General features: G+C 32.5%; 3 protein-coding genes and 1 non-coding gene across 8 annotated transcripts; 3 read left to right on the plus strand and 1 right to left on the minus strand.

The window, feature by feature from the left end:
• LOC132037183 (beta-glucosidase 18-like) lies at nucleotides 1–4751 on the plus strand. Of its 4 annotated transcripts, none has more exons than XR_009409792.1 (12): nucleotides 1–365; nucleotides 462–528; nucleotides 1148–1206; nucleotides 1331–1406; nucleotides 1507–1581; nucleotides 1670–1757; nucleotides 1847–2099; nucleotides 2186–2301; nucleotides 3150–3423; nucleotides 3517–3619; nucleotides 3834–4108; nucleotides 4328–4415. XR_009409792.1 is itself a non-coding variant. In XM_059427652.1 (12 exons), the coding sequence occupies exons 1-12, from the start codon at nucleotides 216–218 to the stop codon at nucleotides 4551–4553; spliced, it is 1596 nt and encodes a 531-aa protein (XP_059283635.1). In that variant the 5' UTR covers nucleotides 2–215; the 3' UTR covers nucleotides 4554–4751. The 4 variants fall into 4 exon arrangements, 3 of the variants coding, with proteins under 3 accessions (XP_059283637.1, XP_059283638.1, XP_059283635.1); XM_059427652.1 differs by having other exon boundaries at nucleotides 2–365; nucleotides 4000–4108; nucleotides 4328–4751; XM_059427654.1 differs by having other exon boundaries at nucleotides 3834–4415.
• A 1980-nt stretch (nucleotides 4752–6731) lies between these two features.
• LOC132037461 (beta-glucosidase 18-like) lies at nucleotides 6732–11378 on the plus strand. Of its 2 annotated transcripts, none has more exons than XM_059427993.1 (12): nucleotides 6732–7073; nucleotides 7172–7238; nucleotides 7608–7666; nucleotides 7763–7823; nucleotides 7972–8046; nucleotides 8155–8241; nucleotides 8632–8889; nucleotides 8998–9109; nucleotides 9513–9792; nucleotides 10358–10460; nucleotides 10576–10681; nucleotides 11017–11378. In XM_059427993.1, the coding sequence occupies exons 1-12, from the start codon at nucleotides 6909–6911 to the stop codon at nucleotides 11216–11218; spliced, it is 1575 nt and encodes a 524-aa protein (XP_059283976.1). In that variant the 5' UTR covers nucleotides 6732–6908; the 3' UTR covers nucleotides 11219–11378. The 2 variants fall into 2 exon arrangements, with proteins under 2 accessions (XP_059283976.1, XP_059283975.1); XM_059427992.1 differs by having other exon boundaries at nucleotides 6735–7073; nucleotides 7763–7838; nucleotides 11017–11377.
• An 866-nt stretch (nucleotides 11379–12244) lies between these two features.
• Nucleotides 12245–14181, minus strand: LOC132037977 (probable 2' cyclic ADP-D-ribose synthase BdTIR). The gene is made up of 2 exons (XM_059428689.1): nucleotides 13265–14181; nucleotides 12245–12602 (listed from the first exon to the last, which is right to left on the minus strand). The coding sequence occupies exons 1-2, from the start codon at nucleotides 13774–13776 to the stop codon at nucleotides 12494–12496; spliced, it is 621 nt and encodes a 206-aa protein (XP_059284672.1). The 5' UTR covers nucleotides 13777–14181; the 3' UTR covers nucleotides 12245–12493.
• Nucleotides 14182–15154: 973 nt separating this feature from the next.
• Nucleotides 15155–15226, plus strand: TRNAH-GUG (transfer RNA histidin (anticodon GUG)). The gene has a single exon. It is a non-coding gene; the product is annotated as a tRNA-His (tRNA).
• The last annotated feature ends 3979 nt before the right edge of the window (nucleotides 15227–19205 follow it).

A 19205-nucleotide genomic window follows, 5' to 3' on the forward strand; every position in this document is an offset into this window, starting at 1 on the left:
TAGGTCCCTGTAGGTGTTACGTACTTCATTAATATTCTCCAATTGTCTCCTTTCCTCTTATAAGTAATAGTACTATTTTTAGTAGAGAAAACTCAGTAAACTCCATCTAGCTTCAAATTGTTGGTGCTTTTTTTGGAGCAATTCACATAAATAGTTAATGCTAGTGGATTTGGGTGTCTGCAAAAATAATAAGATTGACAATTATTCTGAGTGAAATGAAGAGTAGAAGCAACTATTTCAGCTGCTTCTTTCTTCTGTGTCTACTCCTATTTGTATCTGTAAATTCTCTTGAGGAACAACATAATGTGAAGAGTTCACAATTCCCTGATGGGTTTCTTTTTGGAGCTACCACTTCAGCTTATCAAGTATTTTCTGCTCTTTTTATATGTTACTGTTCACCAAAATTATAGTTTTTTTTTTTTTTTTTATCTCTTATGTTATATCTGCTTCCTGTTTTTCAGATTGAAGGAGCATTTCTTGAAGATGGCAAAGGGTTGAGTAATTGGGATGTTTTTAGTCATACTAAAGGTAAATACCCATATCCATATTGTTAGATGCTATATTGGTATGTCGGTTGCGGATTTAAAAATAAGTTTCTTTATATGGTCTTATATCATACTCCTTCCGTCCTAAAAAAGATTGTCTTAGTTTGACTTGACATAAAGTTTAAGAAATAAAGAAAGACTTTTAAAATGTGTGGTCCAAAATAATTTTTAAATATTTATGGTTATAAATTATCTCAAAAAGATAAATTATTTCTAAATATAGAAATGTGCCGATTTTTTTTTAGACAAACTAATAAGAAAAGTGAGACCATCTTTTTGGGACGGAGGGAGTAGTATCAGAGTCCAGGTTCATCCCAATTCCTTGGGTTACACGTGTTGCGCCCCACCCCAAGTTCATCCAAGTTTCTTGGTTTACTCTGATGTTGGGCGTCCGTGTTATATTGCTGACTCTTGAAATATCTAGTCCTGGGCGTGTGGGGGTGTTAGATATGTCACATTTTGGGGATTTAGAGCTGGTTTTCCGAGTTTGAGTTAAGCCAAAGTCCATTTCTCAGATATCTTTTTTGAAGCCTATTTTATTTATTACTATTGTTTTGTTATGCACACACTGAGAAGGATTTTCCACTTTTAAATGGTTTTAGGAAGGATAAAGAATGGAGATAATGGAGATATAGCGGATGATCATTACCATAGGTTTCAGGTTTAGTCGCTAGACTTTGACTTCTTGTTTGTTTGTTTTTTTAACCTTCCATAAATAACCAAGTTATTCAAAAGTTCTCTTAAAAGAAATTAGATTGACTTTCTGATTTGATGGATTATTGCAGGAAGATGTTGAGTTAATGCACTCTATCGGCTTGACTGCCTATCGATTCTCCATCTCATGGAGCAGAGTCGTTCCTAGTACTTTCTGTTATCTTTTTGTTCCGTTGATGGCTGTCTTAATTGGATTACTTATTTTTGTTTACGTCTTCTAAGTCTCTGTTGTCTTGAATTATGATAGGAGGAAGGTCTGGTAAAGTAAATTTTGCTGGTGTTACGTTCTACAGCAAACTCATTGATTCTCTCTTACTCAAAGGTATAATATTTGCAGATAGTAAGTATTTTTACTTAGTGAATTCTTGGATATTGTACGAAGATTACAGAAATTTGGCCTATAATTGCAGGAATAACACCATTTGTGACTGTCAGTCACCATGACCATCCACAAGAACTTGAGGAACGATATGGAGGCTGGCTTGATCCTATCATGCAGTATGTTTCTTTGTGTAAATATTTGTCATTATACATTAGCTGCGATCTCAAGGATGTCCATTTTAATTGTTTTCCCTTTTTCCCTATAGGGAAGAATTTACCCATTTTGCTCAAATTTGTTTCGAGAGGTTTGGCGATAGAGTGAAGCACTGGATCACTATCAACGAGCCAAACATACTTGCAGAAATGGGCTATGTGACAGGAAATTACCCACCTGCTCACTGTTCCCGGCCTTTTGGCAACTGTTCAGCTGGAAATTCTGATACTGAACCTCTTATTGTTATGCATAACATGTTATTGGCACATGCCAAGGCTGCAAAACTATATCGCGACCATTTTCAGGCAAGTATTGCTTTCACCTATTCATTCACCTAATCTCTCAAATAGTGTAACATGTGCTTACCCAAATTTGATGCTACCATATGCAGCCTAAACATGGTGGATTGATAGGTATTGTTGCGAATGCATTTATGTATAAACCTTTGAGGGATAATGACTTTGACCGTGACGCTGCTAATAGGGCTTTGGTATTTACCACTGCTTGGTAAGTCGTACTGGCTTAAACCTTGGCCTTTAGCAGGCTCGTTCATGTCATTGACAGTATCATATCGTTAACTGCTCCTTAAATGTTGGAAATATAACCAAGGATTTATAAGACATTATCTAGTAGTTGAGTTGTTTTTCTCTATTATAGCACACAAGTTTCCACATCATTGAGAAAAATCAGGAGATCATTCATATATTGCCTCAGGGCTCAGATGGTGAAGTTTTGTTGGTTATTTAAAAGATGGCGTAGCACAAAAAAAGGTTAAAAATGATTGGAATTGTCTCTAATTTTTTTTTAAACATTGAGGGCTTTAAATTGCCAACTTCAAAACAGAAACCTGCAGAGAATTTGCAGAATAAAATTCATAAAACCAATCTAACTAAATTTAAATTTAAACAGAGACTCCTCCTACAACTAAACTACTTATTACTGTCGTAAAGTGGTAGTAACAGAAGCAATTTTAAACAAGTTTAACATATTAACTATCAATTGCCACTATCTCTTTCTAGCACCTAACGAGCCTAAGTGTGTTTCTTGCCCTGTTTGGGTTTTGCTTTGATTGTGTTTACTTGGATGATTCCACTATTGGAGGCTCCATTTTCAATTAAACTCTTTGCTGTAATCGGGCGATAATAACAAAAACAAGAAGTACTATGTACACAAAAATATCAGCATTTCATGCAAATTGTACTTGTCTGTTCTCTTGGTTCCTCTGTTTATAATCAAACCAAAGAGTCCATAGACTTTGTGGAAAGAACTTAGTACTTGAAGCTTGCAAGTGTGAAGTTCTTCTATCACTAGAACTTGCACTATAAATCTTGATGTGCCATTACGTCTTATCTCAGGGTTTTTGATCCTTTAGTACTTGGAGATTACCCTCCGGAAATGCGTAAATATCTTGGAAGTTTACTACCGAGGTTCACCTCAGATGAAAGAAATCTTATCAAAAATAGTATTGACTTCATCGGGATAAACCACTATGGGACTCTGTATGCTAAGGATTGCATTTATTCTAGCTGTGTTTGCTCCGATTCTAGTTGTACTGCGGGTGGAGATCACCCTATCCATGGGTATCTCATTACTCTAGGAGAGAAAGATGGTGTTTCCATTGGAGAACGGGTACGTAATTTTTTCTTAATCCTAAATTTTGCTTTCCCTACACTCAAGACCTCGCTTTGTCTCCTAGTGAGATGCTTTTCCTACTTCCCATAGACAGGAATGCCTCGATTTTTTGTCGTCCCTAAAGGAATGGAGGAGGTTGTGGACTACATGAAGAAGAGATATCATAACAAACCTATGTTTGTCACTGAAAATGGTGAATAATCGAGCCTCATTTACCTTGCATTCAATTAATTATGATTCGTATTCATACTTCATTGTGTGCATAGTATCATGAGATGAGTTAGTACTGGTATCCGAGCTAATAACAGAATTCCCAAACCAGTCAAAGTATCAACATGACTAAGTAGGAAGAAAACTCCTAAATTTGAGAATGTGTTATCCTTTAGTCTAATTTTTTATGGGTGCAGATATGATTGATATTTCTCGACATTTCAAAAGCTATGGATTCAGATGAACCCGTAGCTGAAAGGCTACATCCGCTCCTGTCTGGATTTACCTAGTAATTTTAGTTATGACTTGACTGTGGCAGTATTCTTAGTTAGTTGAAATGCTGACTTATGAGGTGCATTTCAGGCTACTCTTCCCTAAATCCTACCACTGCACAAGCAGATGAGTTGCAACATGATACTAAGCGAGTTGAATTCCATAAAGCATATCTTGCATCATTGGCTCAGGCAATCAGGTAAATCTACTCCCGCCCCCTCCTCATGTACTGAAGTGACATGCAATGGGCAAAACTAGAGCCTCTAGTCTAGAGGTGACAAATGACCAGGTTGGGTCAAACTTGGACGGGTCAAGATGTGGCAAAAGTAATAAACAGAGTCATGACCCAACCAACCCAAATTTTTCCGCGAAATGAAGAAACGACTGAATCTTTGTTGCCTTTGTGTGGCATTTACAGGAATGGTGCTGATGTACGCGGTTATTTTATTTGGAGCCTGATGGATAATTTCGAGTGGGCGAGAGGATACGAGATGAAATTTGGTCTATACTATGTCGATCGCGCTACTTTAGATCGAGTTCCCAAGCTTTCAGCAAAATGGTATAGAGATTTCCTGACTAACAGCAGCCTCAATGGTGAAGAAACAGGGAAGGCAATTTCATTCAAGAATACACAAAGCAGATAAATGCTATGATGAAATGAGTGCACTATATATACGATTGAAAAAACTCGAATTTTTTTGTTTAATATTATCTGAGAAACGAGCGCCCTGTACCGCTGTACGGTTATAAAACTTCAATTTTTTTTTCATGTATAATATCAGATAATAACACTTCTAAGTAAATGGTGGATTCTCATTAAATAATTTACATGATTTTCCTGATTCATTGGTACAAAACTTTTGCTACTAGCGTCCATAATATTATATGATAATATGATTGTTAAATGCAAATGATGAATTCGTTCTTTTTCATTCAATTTTTTACTTTACTGCACCAAAACAACTTCTCTACCCCCACAAAGATAGGGATAAGGTCTGCTTATATCCTATTTTCTCAGACCCTCTTTTGAGATCACATTGAGTATGTTGTTTTTGTATTTTTTTTTTTTTTTTTTTTATAAAAAAGTTGCACAATTTTAGTTAAATATACTGAAATTCATTGTACATAATTGCATAATTTTTAATGTATGTGGCTGACAAGTTATCACTATTTCCAAACCTCCATTAGATATGTTTTTTTTTTTAATTGTTATCTCTGTCACAAGCTAAATATTTTAATGTGGAAAATATCCATAGGATTGTGCAAATCCTGTGGAAAATGCGACATGATATGGGAAGTGGATCACCTCAGAACTTTCCATCTAGTAATTAACGTTTAAAGTGTTGATAGATTGTATCTACTGGGTCCGTTTTGCATTAACACTTCTTTATTGCAAGGTGGTTGGACTTTTGAAGGGTAAATACTTAATTCATATTAGGTGTTTTTATATCAAATTAATGCAATTTACCGTGGTTAAGCGATTATATGAAGTGAATAAATACACTAATTAATCATGATTAAGTGATAGTTGAATATATTCAAACACATGTTATTCATACATTAGTTTGGTGTAAACACCCGATGTGAATAAGTTTTTACCTTTCTGGAGGAAGATGGGGAAGGAGGTCTATCTCGACGTTTAGGTTAGTCTCTTTAAAACATGTAAAAATAAGTTCTAATATAAAATTTCCTTACATGACTAAGAGCCCATTTGGATTGGCTTATAAGTTCTTTATGTTCGTTTTACTTTTTTGAATGTTTGTTGGCCACAAACAAGTTATTTTGTGCTTAAAATAAGCTCAAAAATAATTGAGCTCGTTTGACTTTTTATCTAAAAGTACTTATAAGTTTAAAATTTCTACCCCAACTTATCCTTTTAATTATAAAATTTGTTTAAAATAAGCCCATCCAAACAGGCTCTAAGAGTGTATGACTTAAATTCTCTAGTTATTATTGTCAATCAACTGATTGACAGAAAATTTTACGAGCGTCCCTTTTGAGGACTGATATTTAACTTCTCCATGCAATTTTGATTGTTTGGCTGCTGAATTAGGACGGCATTAAAATTAGAGATAGAGCTAGAATTTGGAATTATGTATTTTGAATTCTAGAAAAGCAACTTATTAGGTTCTGGATAAATCATTTTACATATAAAATTAATTTTTAAGCACAGATACAAAGCTTATACAAAATTTATTAAATTAAGGACCTACAATACCTTAATTCATCTAAATAATTGACAGCAGATAAGTTTTCACAAACCGTTAAGATTTGTGAATAATTTAATAAGATAGGTGGAATGAAATTAAAATACATACTAGTACTACCAAGGTTTGCCTGTCCGGTAAAACTTGTAAACAATTGAACAACACAAACAAATTTAGTCATTAGGTCAAGACTTTTAAACAATATAACAAAATAAGTAAAATGAAGATAGTGTAAAGAATTATCAATCCCGCAAGCAATTTTGTCAATCTAGTAGAATTCGTGAACAATTTGCACTTCAAATTTATGGTCCAATCATAACTTGTGAATAACACAAGTTTTGCCAATTTGACAGAACATTGTAAACAATTTGTGCTAAAATTATGCCGTGAGACTTATTTTGCAAAAACAATTCTGAAACGGGTGTAATAGTTAAACCGCGGCAGCAAAGAAGTATCCCATGTGCAAATCTATAAAAGTGAACTGTATCTCATTATCTACATGATGAATTGACGAAATACTAGTAATAGTTTTATCATGAAAATAAAAATATTCGTCATCATGTGTCAAGTTGCCAATGTAATATTTAATATTATCATAATAACAAGTAACAAAAATATATATTTAAAAAAACATGTCATTTAATTTTCTGTCGAGATATAACAGATAGGCACAACCAATCGGATACACTATAAAGATGTTTTAAAAAATTAAGTCATGATGAATATTGGCCAGATCCCATAAGACCTGCACCAAACTTTTCAAATCCTTTTATCAGTAACTAAGACGAAAAAATGAAGAGATGGATCACTAAGATGTACTCTTATTTGATTTGTCTCCTCTTACTATTGCAACATGTTAATTCTGCAAACACTATCATTTATGGCTTGGAACAAGAGGTGAAGAGATCAGAATTCCCAGATGGTTTTCTTTTTGGAACTTCAACTTCTGCCTATCAAGTACTTACATATATATCTCACCTTTAATTTCCTGCTCTTTATTTTGTGTCATATTATAACATCCTAATTTTGCAAATTTTGTTTTGTGTGTGTGTGAGATTGAAGGAGCATACACTGAAGATGGAAGAAGTCTTAGCAACTGGGATGCATATTGCAGTATCAATGGTAACTTTCACATCTTATATTTTAAGAGATATATAGTTGCGCAAACTACCGAAATCAGCTTATTTTGAGGAATATTTTTTCTCAAAAGTACTTTTGGAGGGTAACAAGTTGTATGTAACTAAATCACTTGAAAGGTGCTTTTGTTAGTAGCTTGTGTTAGCCTAATATTTTCAAAACGTGCATTTAAATGTCAAATTACTAAAAAGGGAAGCTACTACTAGTTAATTTGTTTATTGCATAACTAAAACTACAAAATTCTAAGGATGGTGACGAAAGACTTTATTTCTTCCTCAAACAATGTGCTTAGTCAAATACTGTTATATAAGCTCAATTTATATCATTTTCGATTTTGTACTTAAATTGGTTTAGGTAGAATACCCAATGGAGGAAGTGGGAACATAGCTGACGACCATTACCATCGTTATTTGGTACTTCACTAAACTAATCATCCAATGTTAATTTGATTTTGACATTTGAAACATATGTTAATTGTGTGTTTAATTTGTTTTAACGAATGATGGCAGGAAGACATTGATACAATGGCCTCTCTTGGAGCAAATGCTTATCGATTCTCCATTTCCTGGAGTAGAATTTTACCTAGTATGTTTAATTTTTTTCCCATCTCTTAGTTTTACTTCTTTTACTTGATCTTATTGGATCAGTAAAAAGATACTTAAATTATGCATATGGTAGTATATGTTTTTGAGTCTTTAATTATGATGGAGATGAACAGGAGGAAAGTTTTGGCCTGTGAATCCTGTTGGAATCAAGTTTTACAATAATATCATTGATAGTCTCTTACTCAAAGGTGGTTCTTTACACTTCTTTCTTTCATTAATCTTCTGAGCCAACCCCCTTTTTTTATAATCTTTTTTAATTATGGTAGTAATATTATTAGATACATAATAAAATGCAGGAATAACACCATTTGTGACGATCCACCATTATGACTATCCTCAGGAATTTGAGGACAGATTTGGGGCCTGGCTCAGTCCTCTAATGCAGTAAGTGCATTCTCTAGTTAAACTTAAAGAAATTGTTGTATTGCAAAGTACAAAAACTAATTATATGTTTTAAAAGTGAGTGGTAACAAGAGTAGCACATGTTTATTTATTTTTTCTTTCCGTATAAAAGAACAAACTTTTATATCAAGTATGTCCCAACAAGTCATGTCACTATCACGATTAAAGATAAAATAGGCATACTGAGATTAAATAGTTTGCAAAAAGAGAAAGGTGTTATAAAGAGGAAATTTATTTCATAAATTGAGACGGAGGGAGTATTTCTTTATGGCAAAACTTATATAGAGAGAAGAATAGTAACTAATTAGGTGAATATTTATAATAAAGAAATATCATTTTTCATCTTAATTATTTAATTGATCATGTTTGTAAGGAAGAGTTTGTTCACTTTGATGAAACATGTTTTAAGAGTTTTGGGGACAGAGTGAAATATTGGGCCACTATGAATGAGCCTAATTTATATATGGAAATGGCCTATTTGAAAGGTGTATTCCCACCTTCACATTGTTCTACCCCTTTTGGGGAATGCTCTTCTGGTAATTCAGACATTGAGCCTCTACTTGCTGTCCATAACTCAATTTTGGCCCATGCCAAGGCTGTCAATCTCTATCGTCACCAATTTCAGGCAAGTGTGATCATTTTTCAACCTCAATTATTTAGAGGTATTTAATTGTTTCTCTTTCTTTTTTTCAGAATAAAAAGCTGAAAATAACAATGCATGTGTGATCTGCAGGAAGAACCAGGCGGAATGATAGGAATAGTGGCGAGTGCTTACATGTATAAGCCAATGACGGATAATGAGGCTGACAGGAAAGCTGCAAACAGGGCTTTGGCTTTTCATGTGGCCTGGTAAGTATGTATGTATAGTAGTACTTATACCAAGGACTTAATTAGTTATAAGTTTGATAGTGTAAAGATAATTTTAACATGTGATAGTAGGTATTATGTTGGTTATCATTTTTAACCTTTTGGTAAATGAATTTTACTGGCCTAACCAATTCAAACTCGTTGTATAGAAAGCCTATCTAGAGGGGATTAAGCGCTTTCTATTAGGAATCTCTTCATACCCGAAGCTCGAATTTGAGACTCTAGAATCTCATCCATAAACCACATCGTCTATCGCTCGTGGTCTTTAATTTGACGTCAATATCCGACCTGCTATTTATGTGATTCGTCGTATTAGTATATGAAATTATTTATGGATGGCCCCAGTGTAAATTATTCACCTCGACAATTTTAAATGATCCAGCAGGCTTCTAGACCCTCTAGTACATGGAGATTATCCAATAGAAATGCGACAGTACCATGGGAGAAAATTACCAAGATTCAGCTCTGAAGAAGCAATACTTATAAAGAATAGCACCGATTTCATAGGGCTTAATCATTATACAACATGCTTTGCTAAAGATTGCCTTCATTCTAATTGCGCATGCATGGACAGTGATGTTCTTTGTACACATGGTGAAAATCGTGCTATTCGTGGATTTGTGCTCGTCACTGGACAAAAAAATGGTGCCTACATCGGAGATCAAGTACATATTATATTATATTCATGCACACGCCAATTAATTAATTATTTAGATTATTCTTACCAATTACTATGATATTGTGAAATGACAAATAGCCATATGTTTCAACATCTGTATTTGAAAAATAGCCCTTATCATGAAATTTCACATTCGTCATGACTATAAAAAATAAAAAAATAAAAAGCAAATTTTGAATGAAAAAATTCTGAACGGAGTCTGTCGAAAACATGTTTCAAATTCGCCACTAATGAAAGCAAGCTAATTTCCAACGGCAAAATTCTGAAGGAGGTCCGTTGGAAATCCCATATTTTCAACAGATAATCCATCGAAAAACCAATATTCAGCGGATCTCCCTTGAGAATTTTCGTCGGAGAATAAATTTGCTTGTAATAGATTAGTAGTGTTCCACAGTTGAAATTTCAGGACATAATCATGAAATTTCACTAGTGGAATTTTTGGATCTCCATGACAAAGACTATTTTTTCAAAGACAAGGCTGAAAAGTGGCGTAATTTCATTAGTAATAACACTAAATTAAACGATCGAGCTGATTTTTTTTTTTTCTTCAGATGGGAATGCCTGGATCGTATGTTGTTCCACAAGGCATGGAAGAGATTGTTGATTATGTAAAGAAGAGATATAATAACATGCCTATATTTGTGACTGAAAATGGTACTGAATAATCTCCTAATTATTTAAACCCGCAGAATTTCTCACTGATTATATTAATTCTCATGTAGTTTTGATTTACATAGTTGAGGGTAAATTGTGATAATACTTCATGCAGGGTACGCTTCAAATGAGAATAAAGAAGAAGGATATGACTTGGACCAAGACATGAAGCGAATTAAATATCACAAAGCATACTTAGCATCTTTGGCTCGATCAATCAGGTATCCTTAATTTTCCATTAATCTAAAAATTTCTACGTCATTTGAACTGCTCCCTTGCCTATTTCTGTGGTTATAAGTCATTTCATTAAGACTAAAAGGGGCTTTTAAAGTTAAGTTATTTCTAATTATAGAAAGATGACATTATTTGACTAAAAAGATAAGCGTCTACACAATAAATTGAGACGGAGGGAGTATAATACAATATATAATGGATCGTAGAATCCAATTATTTTAATATTTGCTGTATGTTTTTTTACATCTTCATATTAAGCTTGATGTTTTTTTTTTTTTTTTTTTGGTTTAAATATTTGCTCTTTTAACTTGTGGTGAGACAGGAATGGTGCTGATGTGCGTGGTTATTTCATTTGGAGCTTGATGGATAATTTCGAGTGGAGATTTGGTTACACTGTCAAATTTGGGCTTTATCATGTGGATCCTCTTACGTTGGATCGAAGCCCAAAACTGTCGGCCCAGTGGTATAGAGATTTTCTCACTAACAGCAGCCTCAACAATATACAAGCAAAGAGCTCAACATAAAACAATTTATTAGACTCACATCAAGTGTTAATGATCGATGAGAGCTGATCTGTACGATTGAGAAACTCCAAATTTTGATCTGTACGATTGAGAAACTCCAAAATTTATGTGTACTGAATGTCACATAATGGTTAATTAATGGCATGTGTAATTAAGTCAATGAGTATTCTGATCTTCTTCTCAGTCTCACTAGATCTGGAGTTGCATTACCAATGTCCTTTGTTACATGCAATTTCTTAAACATGAGCGGTACCAGGAATAAAAATATATTATAAGAAAAATTAGAATTAGCTACCAACTGTATCGTTAATCTATCGCTAAATATATAGCTTGTACCTAACAAAATATTTTGATAAAATGTCGCTAAAGCGTCGCTAAAAAAGATAAGCGGCAGATTTATTGTTTAGTTATAGGATTTGTCCGTTGCAAATTTCTGTTTTCTTAGTAGTGATACTCGCCAGGTACTCCAATTCGAATTTTATCAATTAAATTAGATTTTGGTTAATTACACAAAACAATCCTGTAATATGAATCAATTTCAGATGTATCCATGTATTTTTAAATCAAACACTTATATCTACTATAATATAGAAATCCTACATTTATGCCGCTTATTAGGTACATTCATAAATGTGTATATTATAATAGTTATCAAAAGACAAATTAAAATTATATATATATATATATTATGAAATTTAGAAAGAGGATAAACATATTTGTTGAAATCATTATTCACGCCTTTGATTAAAAGAGAATTAAAACAAATTTTTGAAATAAGTATCTTTTGAAACTCTTAGATTAGTTTCATACGTGGAGTTTGAAACTCCATGACAATAGCTATTTTTCAATAACATGAGAACGTTAAAAATCATTTATTATACTCCATATACATACATACATACATATATATATATATATATATATATATGTTGCTCTAGTTGGAAAAGAAAAGGAAAAGGGACATAAATAAACAATGAAAACATTAAAACGAATTTTATTGAGGGAACTGTACACTTGAACAAACAAACTTGGTAACGAGTTAATTAATGACCACAAAGTTAATTCAGTCTCCGCGCCACATAGTACCAACGGAAACTACTACATGTTGGACATGTTACAATTTACAACAACAAAAAAATATCTGCTCGTTATACTACAAAGAACAAGAAGAATATGTAGTTCACTAAAATCTTTTGCTGGAAACGTGCAAAAGTGATAACTTATTCAAAACAATAATTTCATGTTTGTCATAATTTTAGTACGAATTTGCTTGGATCAAAAAACGATAGGAGTAGTCTGTTTTCTGGTTAGCTCAGCTTCTTCAATCTCTATCAAGCTCTCAATGACAACATCAGCTGCTTTTGTCACCACATCCGACCAGTTCCTACAAAATTTAAATGGTAAAAACCACAGTACATTTCCATCCTTAAAATAAGTGAAATAAAAATCTATTGTCAACATTAGAATTATCGATTCTTCTGCTAGTTAAGGTCATAAGCATCCAATCAGGTGCAAAAGAGTTGATAATGATATTACCGGCACTGGATTAATTCTTACCTTGGATTGTGCAAAACGTATATGAGATATTGATTACCAAAGGAACAACGTGAATGTAGTTAGTTTTATTTAATTAAAACAAATAAAAATAGGTACAATCTTTGCTAGTTTTTGAAGACTTTAGTACGTGAGGTTTTCTTGGGATGACCAACTTTTCACATGCCTTGTACATGAAACTCGTGACTCTTTTGTTTTGCTTATGCATGAATAAGAGACTTGGCGTTTTGATCGGAAAACAGGTCATATGCATGTGTAACTAATAATTTTACAAAAATATGGATGACAAATAGTTTAAATTCTATATGTATACACACACACTGACATTATAAAATTTTTGTTGCCCTATTAGTTAATTATCTCAAACATAACCATAACTAATAAGTGTGATATATTAGTAATCTAGAAATTAATAAATCACTTAACCTGCTACATTATGTTAAAATGCATTTATGAGTGTAAAAAGATAATAATCATAACATGAAGACATACCCTTTGTTAGAGCTGAAATCAAGGCCAACGGTGTGTTTAGCTTCTTCAAGTGCCAAATTAAACCTCTCAATTTCATTGGGTCGAAGTGGAAGAACATTTCCCTTGTTTACAACACGAAGCTCAGAGGGCTTAACATCACAAAAAATAGGAATCACCTTTTTCTTTGATTCCACAAATAGAGCCAATTCATGAAGGCAAAAATAAGAATCACAATAACGTGGAGAAAAAACGGCAACACCAACTTTGCATTCATCTATTGCACTGTCGATTTTCTCGAACAATTTGTCACCTGGCTTCATGTTCTTGTTGTCCAAAAATGACCTAATCCTTAAACGTGTCAAATGATCGTATAATAATGAAGCTATTGTTCTCTTTGTGTCGTTTCCTCTGTGGTTAATGAAAACATCACATGTTAATTGTGGTCTAATCATCATTTGGTTTTTGCTAATCCTATGCCTTTGATGAACTAATTGGCGTTGCACTAAGTTTCTAACAAGTGATGAGCGCTGCATTTTTTATTTTTATTTTCCTTTTGCTCTTTTATTTAAGAGTAGTCTAATGTTGTTTTGCTAATTTTGTGTGTCGTTGTGCTTGTTATATAGGTTGCTGTATTTCTATAAGCGGGTTATTATTTTTTTTATTTTTTTTAAAGTCGTAGTTGTGAACACAACTTATTTGGAGTTTACTATATACTGTAGCTTTGAAAGAGAAAGGAGAATTCCTGAGAAAAGAATTTTGACGAAGAATTGAACTAGAACTTAGGAATATAACCGTGTGATTTGACAGGAGCAATAAAAAGACAAATGATTTAGACAAGTTTGAATTTTTTGACCTCGTCTAAGCTCTTCGTTCTGGTCTAGTCCTTAAGGAAGTTCTTAGGAACCTTCAAATACGTTTAATAGACTCTTTAAACGTGCAATTTAAACAATACGCAGACAAATGGAAGTTAATATATGATCACCACAAATTAGTGACCCTACCGTACTCAAGAATTATGTTTACATTAATTTAATGATAATGCATTTGCTAATAGTCAAATACACATTTTAATTCATTTTGCATTATTTTTGGAAAATCAATGCTTACTAGAGACTTGTCTTGAGAATTGAGACTACTCGCAGTGTGATTAAAGCTCCGAACGTCCATGGGGTGATAAAACATGTGGCCAAAAGTTTCATGGGACTTATGCCCCAGTACACATGGGATATTGTTTTAATATTCTATTTACCTATTTTTGGAATACATAGATACTTATTAGAGATCTTTTCTAAATTGCTGATGTTGGACCAAATATCTTATGATAATATTAATCACTGGCGTATAAGAGAGCTTGTGTTGAAATATAGCTGGTAGAGATGAGTACACAAGTTCGAGAGAACTAAATGATTATAAGCGGTCTTGAACAAACCAATTGATTATGTTATTAGAGACATAGCATACAAAGAAGAATACATGCATTGAAGAGAAATAGAAAATAAATAACACAATTTTGTTTTTTCATTTATCTGGCCTTATAACTAAAAGAAGTCTAGAACCCTCTTAAGTTCATGAGATCCTCTTATTCATTGCAGCTCATCATAACTATGACATTTGGTAAATGGATTTCACGACAGATTTTCTTAACGAAAATCTTAATGAATGTATCTATATATAATAACCAGGCGTTTTCATGATAAAACGCCAAGAGTATATGTTGTGCAGGCACAATAGGTCTGTTTATGGACTCACAAATGGATCCAAGATAATGTTGGGAGCTCCAGGGAAGAGAATCTAGCTTATTGGTGAGAAATTGAATATTCCCAAGGCTTTGACCAAAACATGACTTCAGCTTAATTGAATAATCGCATGGTTACGAAGACATATAGAATGTAAAAGCAGCATGCACATCAAGTGGCTGTAGTTTAGTGGTGAGAATTCCACGTTGTGGCCGTGGAGACCTGGGCTCGAATCCCAGCAGCCACATCTACTTTCTTTTTAATCTTATTAAATTTGATTAGCAGTTACATAAAACCAATTCTACAAGATTATGATTTTTTTATCACTTTTATTTTTCAATAAACTAAGGATATACTCAATCATTAACAAATACTTAACCACATTAAACCTTTACGACGTCTCCAACTAAATAACTCAATCATTTTCAAATAAATAATTTAATCGTTAAGTTGTTTTCAATTCGGACCATAATATTAAGAGATCAAATTTTAATCATGTTCTACCTCCATAATTCAAGATGCAATATTATGATGTCAAAATAGTCATCAACAATTGGACTTGTTATTTCCTAATTTCCCGACTATATTTATTTTAGAAGGACATCATACCTGTCAAAAGAAATGAAAAACGAACAAAAACCAGCAGCTGGGCTCATTTGTTTTAATTCTTTCATCTCCAGTTGAAAATAAAATCTAAAATATCAACTACTCGACCTGCTATTTGGTAATTTCCCAATTCTATAACCTTTAGGAGTATGCCTTATTTGGTTGAATTGGTTATATCTAGTTAAACTTTATTTAAAAATCATCACATTGAGCTCGTGACACATTATCTGGTAGAATAATTGCACCAAATGATCACACACTCCATATATTATATTACTATTGATCCACAGTGCGATGATATGAACTGGTAACCTAACGTATCAAATGTAACTCGAACCTAACTAAAGTTGCCCATCTATTCATTTTACATGATGGCCGGAATTAAGTTATTTATTTTGACTCGTGTATTATTATCAATAGTGGTAGATCAGAATATCAAAATAATACTAATTGATCTTCTTGTTTGATAGAAAAATATTATATCTAGGCTTGATTTTAAGTACTTTAATAACATGAAAGACTCTGTAAAACTCCTATAAATTAACATTACAATAGTAATATGTTACATTTTCAAAGTAAAATTATGGGATACAAATTGGTATAAGTTATATGGTATTTTGAGTACTTCTATCTTTTTTTATCCCCTTATGGAAGCCAATATATAGATATTACAAATAAAAATGCGACATAAATATTTCTTTGCATGCCAATTCAATGTATATCTTGAAAACTGAAAAGGATGCAGAGACAAATATTAATTATTGGGCTGTTTGGAGAAGTGATGATGATTACATCATTGTTATCCGGAATATGAAACTAATTGTCATATGACGACCCAAGCTGGTAAATAGAATATGGTTACTTAAAATCGCATCAAATTAGTAATAGTAACTTGCTAACTGATATATGATAGCAAAGAAAAACTTAATATAATCTTCGATTAATTCGGCTAAAGATAAATAGATTATAATATGCACTATAAAATAAAAATAATAAAAAGTGTACTAACAGATCCAAGGCATGTATATAAACGTTGCTCTCGAGAAAAGACTAGGGCGTAACGTGTTAATCACATGGAGTCCTTTAATTTTGCCTTGCCTTTTAATGTTTGTAAATGTAATTTATAAGATTATAAGTCTAGACCAACAAGGATTATGGTGTAGTAGCAAGTACTTAATTAGAGATCTTGAGTACGAATTTCGGGTATGGATCGTCTTTGTTAGGTAGCGTATTAGACTTTCCGACACGAATTCGAATTTAATTGGCCTCAATACGAATACCGAGCACCGGGTGAGAAATTAAAAAAAAAAAAAAAAAAAAAAAAAAAAAAGGTTATAAGTCTAAAACTATTAGGGGAAACATTTTAAGATTCGTGTTGGGCAATATTCTAACCTGGAGAGGATGTAGCTGTTAGGTATGATTCCATATTTCAACGCATAGCATATATGTATGTGCGGACTTGCTAATATTTCAACAAATACTTCATCTGAACCCATAATTAATAGTGTTGTAACTTTAAAACCCTAAAAGATAGAACCCATATCAAATTAAAATCTTGGATCCGCTTACTCACCAAATTACATTAATTGGAATAGAACCCACCTATTATTTTGTTGTCTGAAATTTGAATCACTGGTATGTATCCCATACTTTATGGACCATTAGGCCAATTCTTACTTGCATATTTCTAATTCATATTATTTGGTCGAGATGCAAGGCATAAAGGAGGATTTTAGCTTGGAAGTTAGTACAAGTGGTGGTGGTTTGCAAATCAAAATCAATGGAACAAAAAAATTAAAATAATCAGGCAGAGTTGAAAATTTGACGAAATTAGAAAGGCATTAGGTCAATATCATCATGGAGAAGGCTGTCCTAATTAATCCAGCTAATTAAAGGGGTAGGTTTTTTTCTATTTCAAACTCTCATCCTTTTTTTTTTTTTTTTCAATCCACCTTCATGATATGATATTTGTGTTGTTCCATCTTATCAAATTTCGATAAAAAAAGGTATGACGTTGCTTGCATAAATTTCATGCTTCTCGCTTTTGTTGGGAAAGTGAAACTTATTGCTACTCCCTCCGTCCCATATTACTTGTTCACTTTTCTTTTTACTCACTCTTTAAGAATTCATAAATAAAAGTGTATTTTTACTATATTACCTTTGTCTCTCTCCAATTAATTGCTCTCTAATCAATATTGTTTACTTTAAAAAACAATTAATGTTAAGGGCAAAGGAGTAAAAAACTTAATTAATTCTATCTTAATTTTGTAAATGGACACATATTTTGGGACAGATATTTATAGTAATGTGGCCAACTAATATGAGACGGAGGAAGTAATTAAACTTGCATCTGTGAAACTTATTGCTAATTAAACTTACATTGGTTAGATGCAGGCTATTGATTTTGCCAGTCGCAAAAAGTTAGAAATTTCACTGAAGGTGTTCAAAATTTAAATTTATAAAAAGTAATTTTCAATCTATTTATATAACACATAATTCAAAACGAGGAATGTTCTAGTGACTATCCTTCAATTTATTTAACTATACCATAATATACCATCAAAGGTTTTCTTAGTTTGTCTTTCTCCTCCTTTTTGTTATTTATTTACAGATTCATCCCCACTTAAAAAAAAAAAAAAAAAAAACTATCTAATTGCACCATTAATACGGTTCTATTGTCTTCTTTGAGTTAAAACATAGGACACTAAAAATTTCCTAGCTATCCGAAGCAAACAGGAATGGGAATTAGCTAGTTATGCCATATTTATTTTTTGGGATAATTGCACTTTTAAATCCCTCAGTTATTCGTAAATTCATATTTTAATTTTTGTAATATTTTTGTAGACATAAATTTTGAATTAATTAAAATATGCATTTTTAGTTCTTTTACATAGTAAATGTGTTACACCTTCAAATGTAGAGTTAACAAACTAGTAATGCAAGTTTAATATAACAAATAGATAATAACAGATATAGAATTAATTCAATAAATTTGTGAAGATTCATAAGTAGAAGGATAAAAATATGAATAGTTCAATTATTAAGGATTTAAATATATTTAACCAAGTATCACTAGGGGTAATAGTTTACGAGTTTGGCCTAATCCAATAACTTTTATCCAAATTTAATAGTATTTGTCTAACTTTAAAAAATTAGAATTTTGAACTCATAAACTTCAAAATTGATTCCACCTCATAATATCATAAAGACCTAAATCAAATTTTATTAAAAGTGCAAATACCCGTTTTTAAGTTTTAGAAGAAATAGTCATAATGATGGGCAAGCGGGAAAGTCTGGTAAATTCGGTAACAGCAGCAATAGTGGGACTTCACCCATATGAGTTTTATTATTACACTTGAGAGTGACAGTAAAGCTAAGCAAAATAATTTTTTAGAAAAATATCAGAACAAAAATTGAATTACAAGAAGAACAGAAGCTGAAGCAGATGAGGAGCCCGCCATTGTTGCTGTCTTCAACTACAAGAATAAAAGACTTTTGAGACGACCCCTCACCCAACCCCCTACCCCATCCTCACTCAAGCGTTTGGCAGAATTCAATAATTTTGACTCAATATATTTGTGTTAAAATTTTTGTTTGATATGTATTAAATAATATATCAA

This window comes from Lycium ferocissimum, chromosome 11, assembly GCF_029784015.1.
Source record: "Lycium ferocissimum isolate CSIRO_LF1 chromosome 11, AGI_CSIRO_Lferr_CH_V1, whole genome shotgun sequence".
Lineage (NCBI taxonomy): Eukaryota > Viridiplantae > Streptophyta > Magnoliopsida > Solanales > Solanaceae > Lycium > Lycium ferocissimum.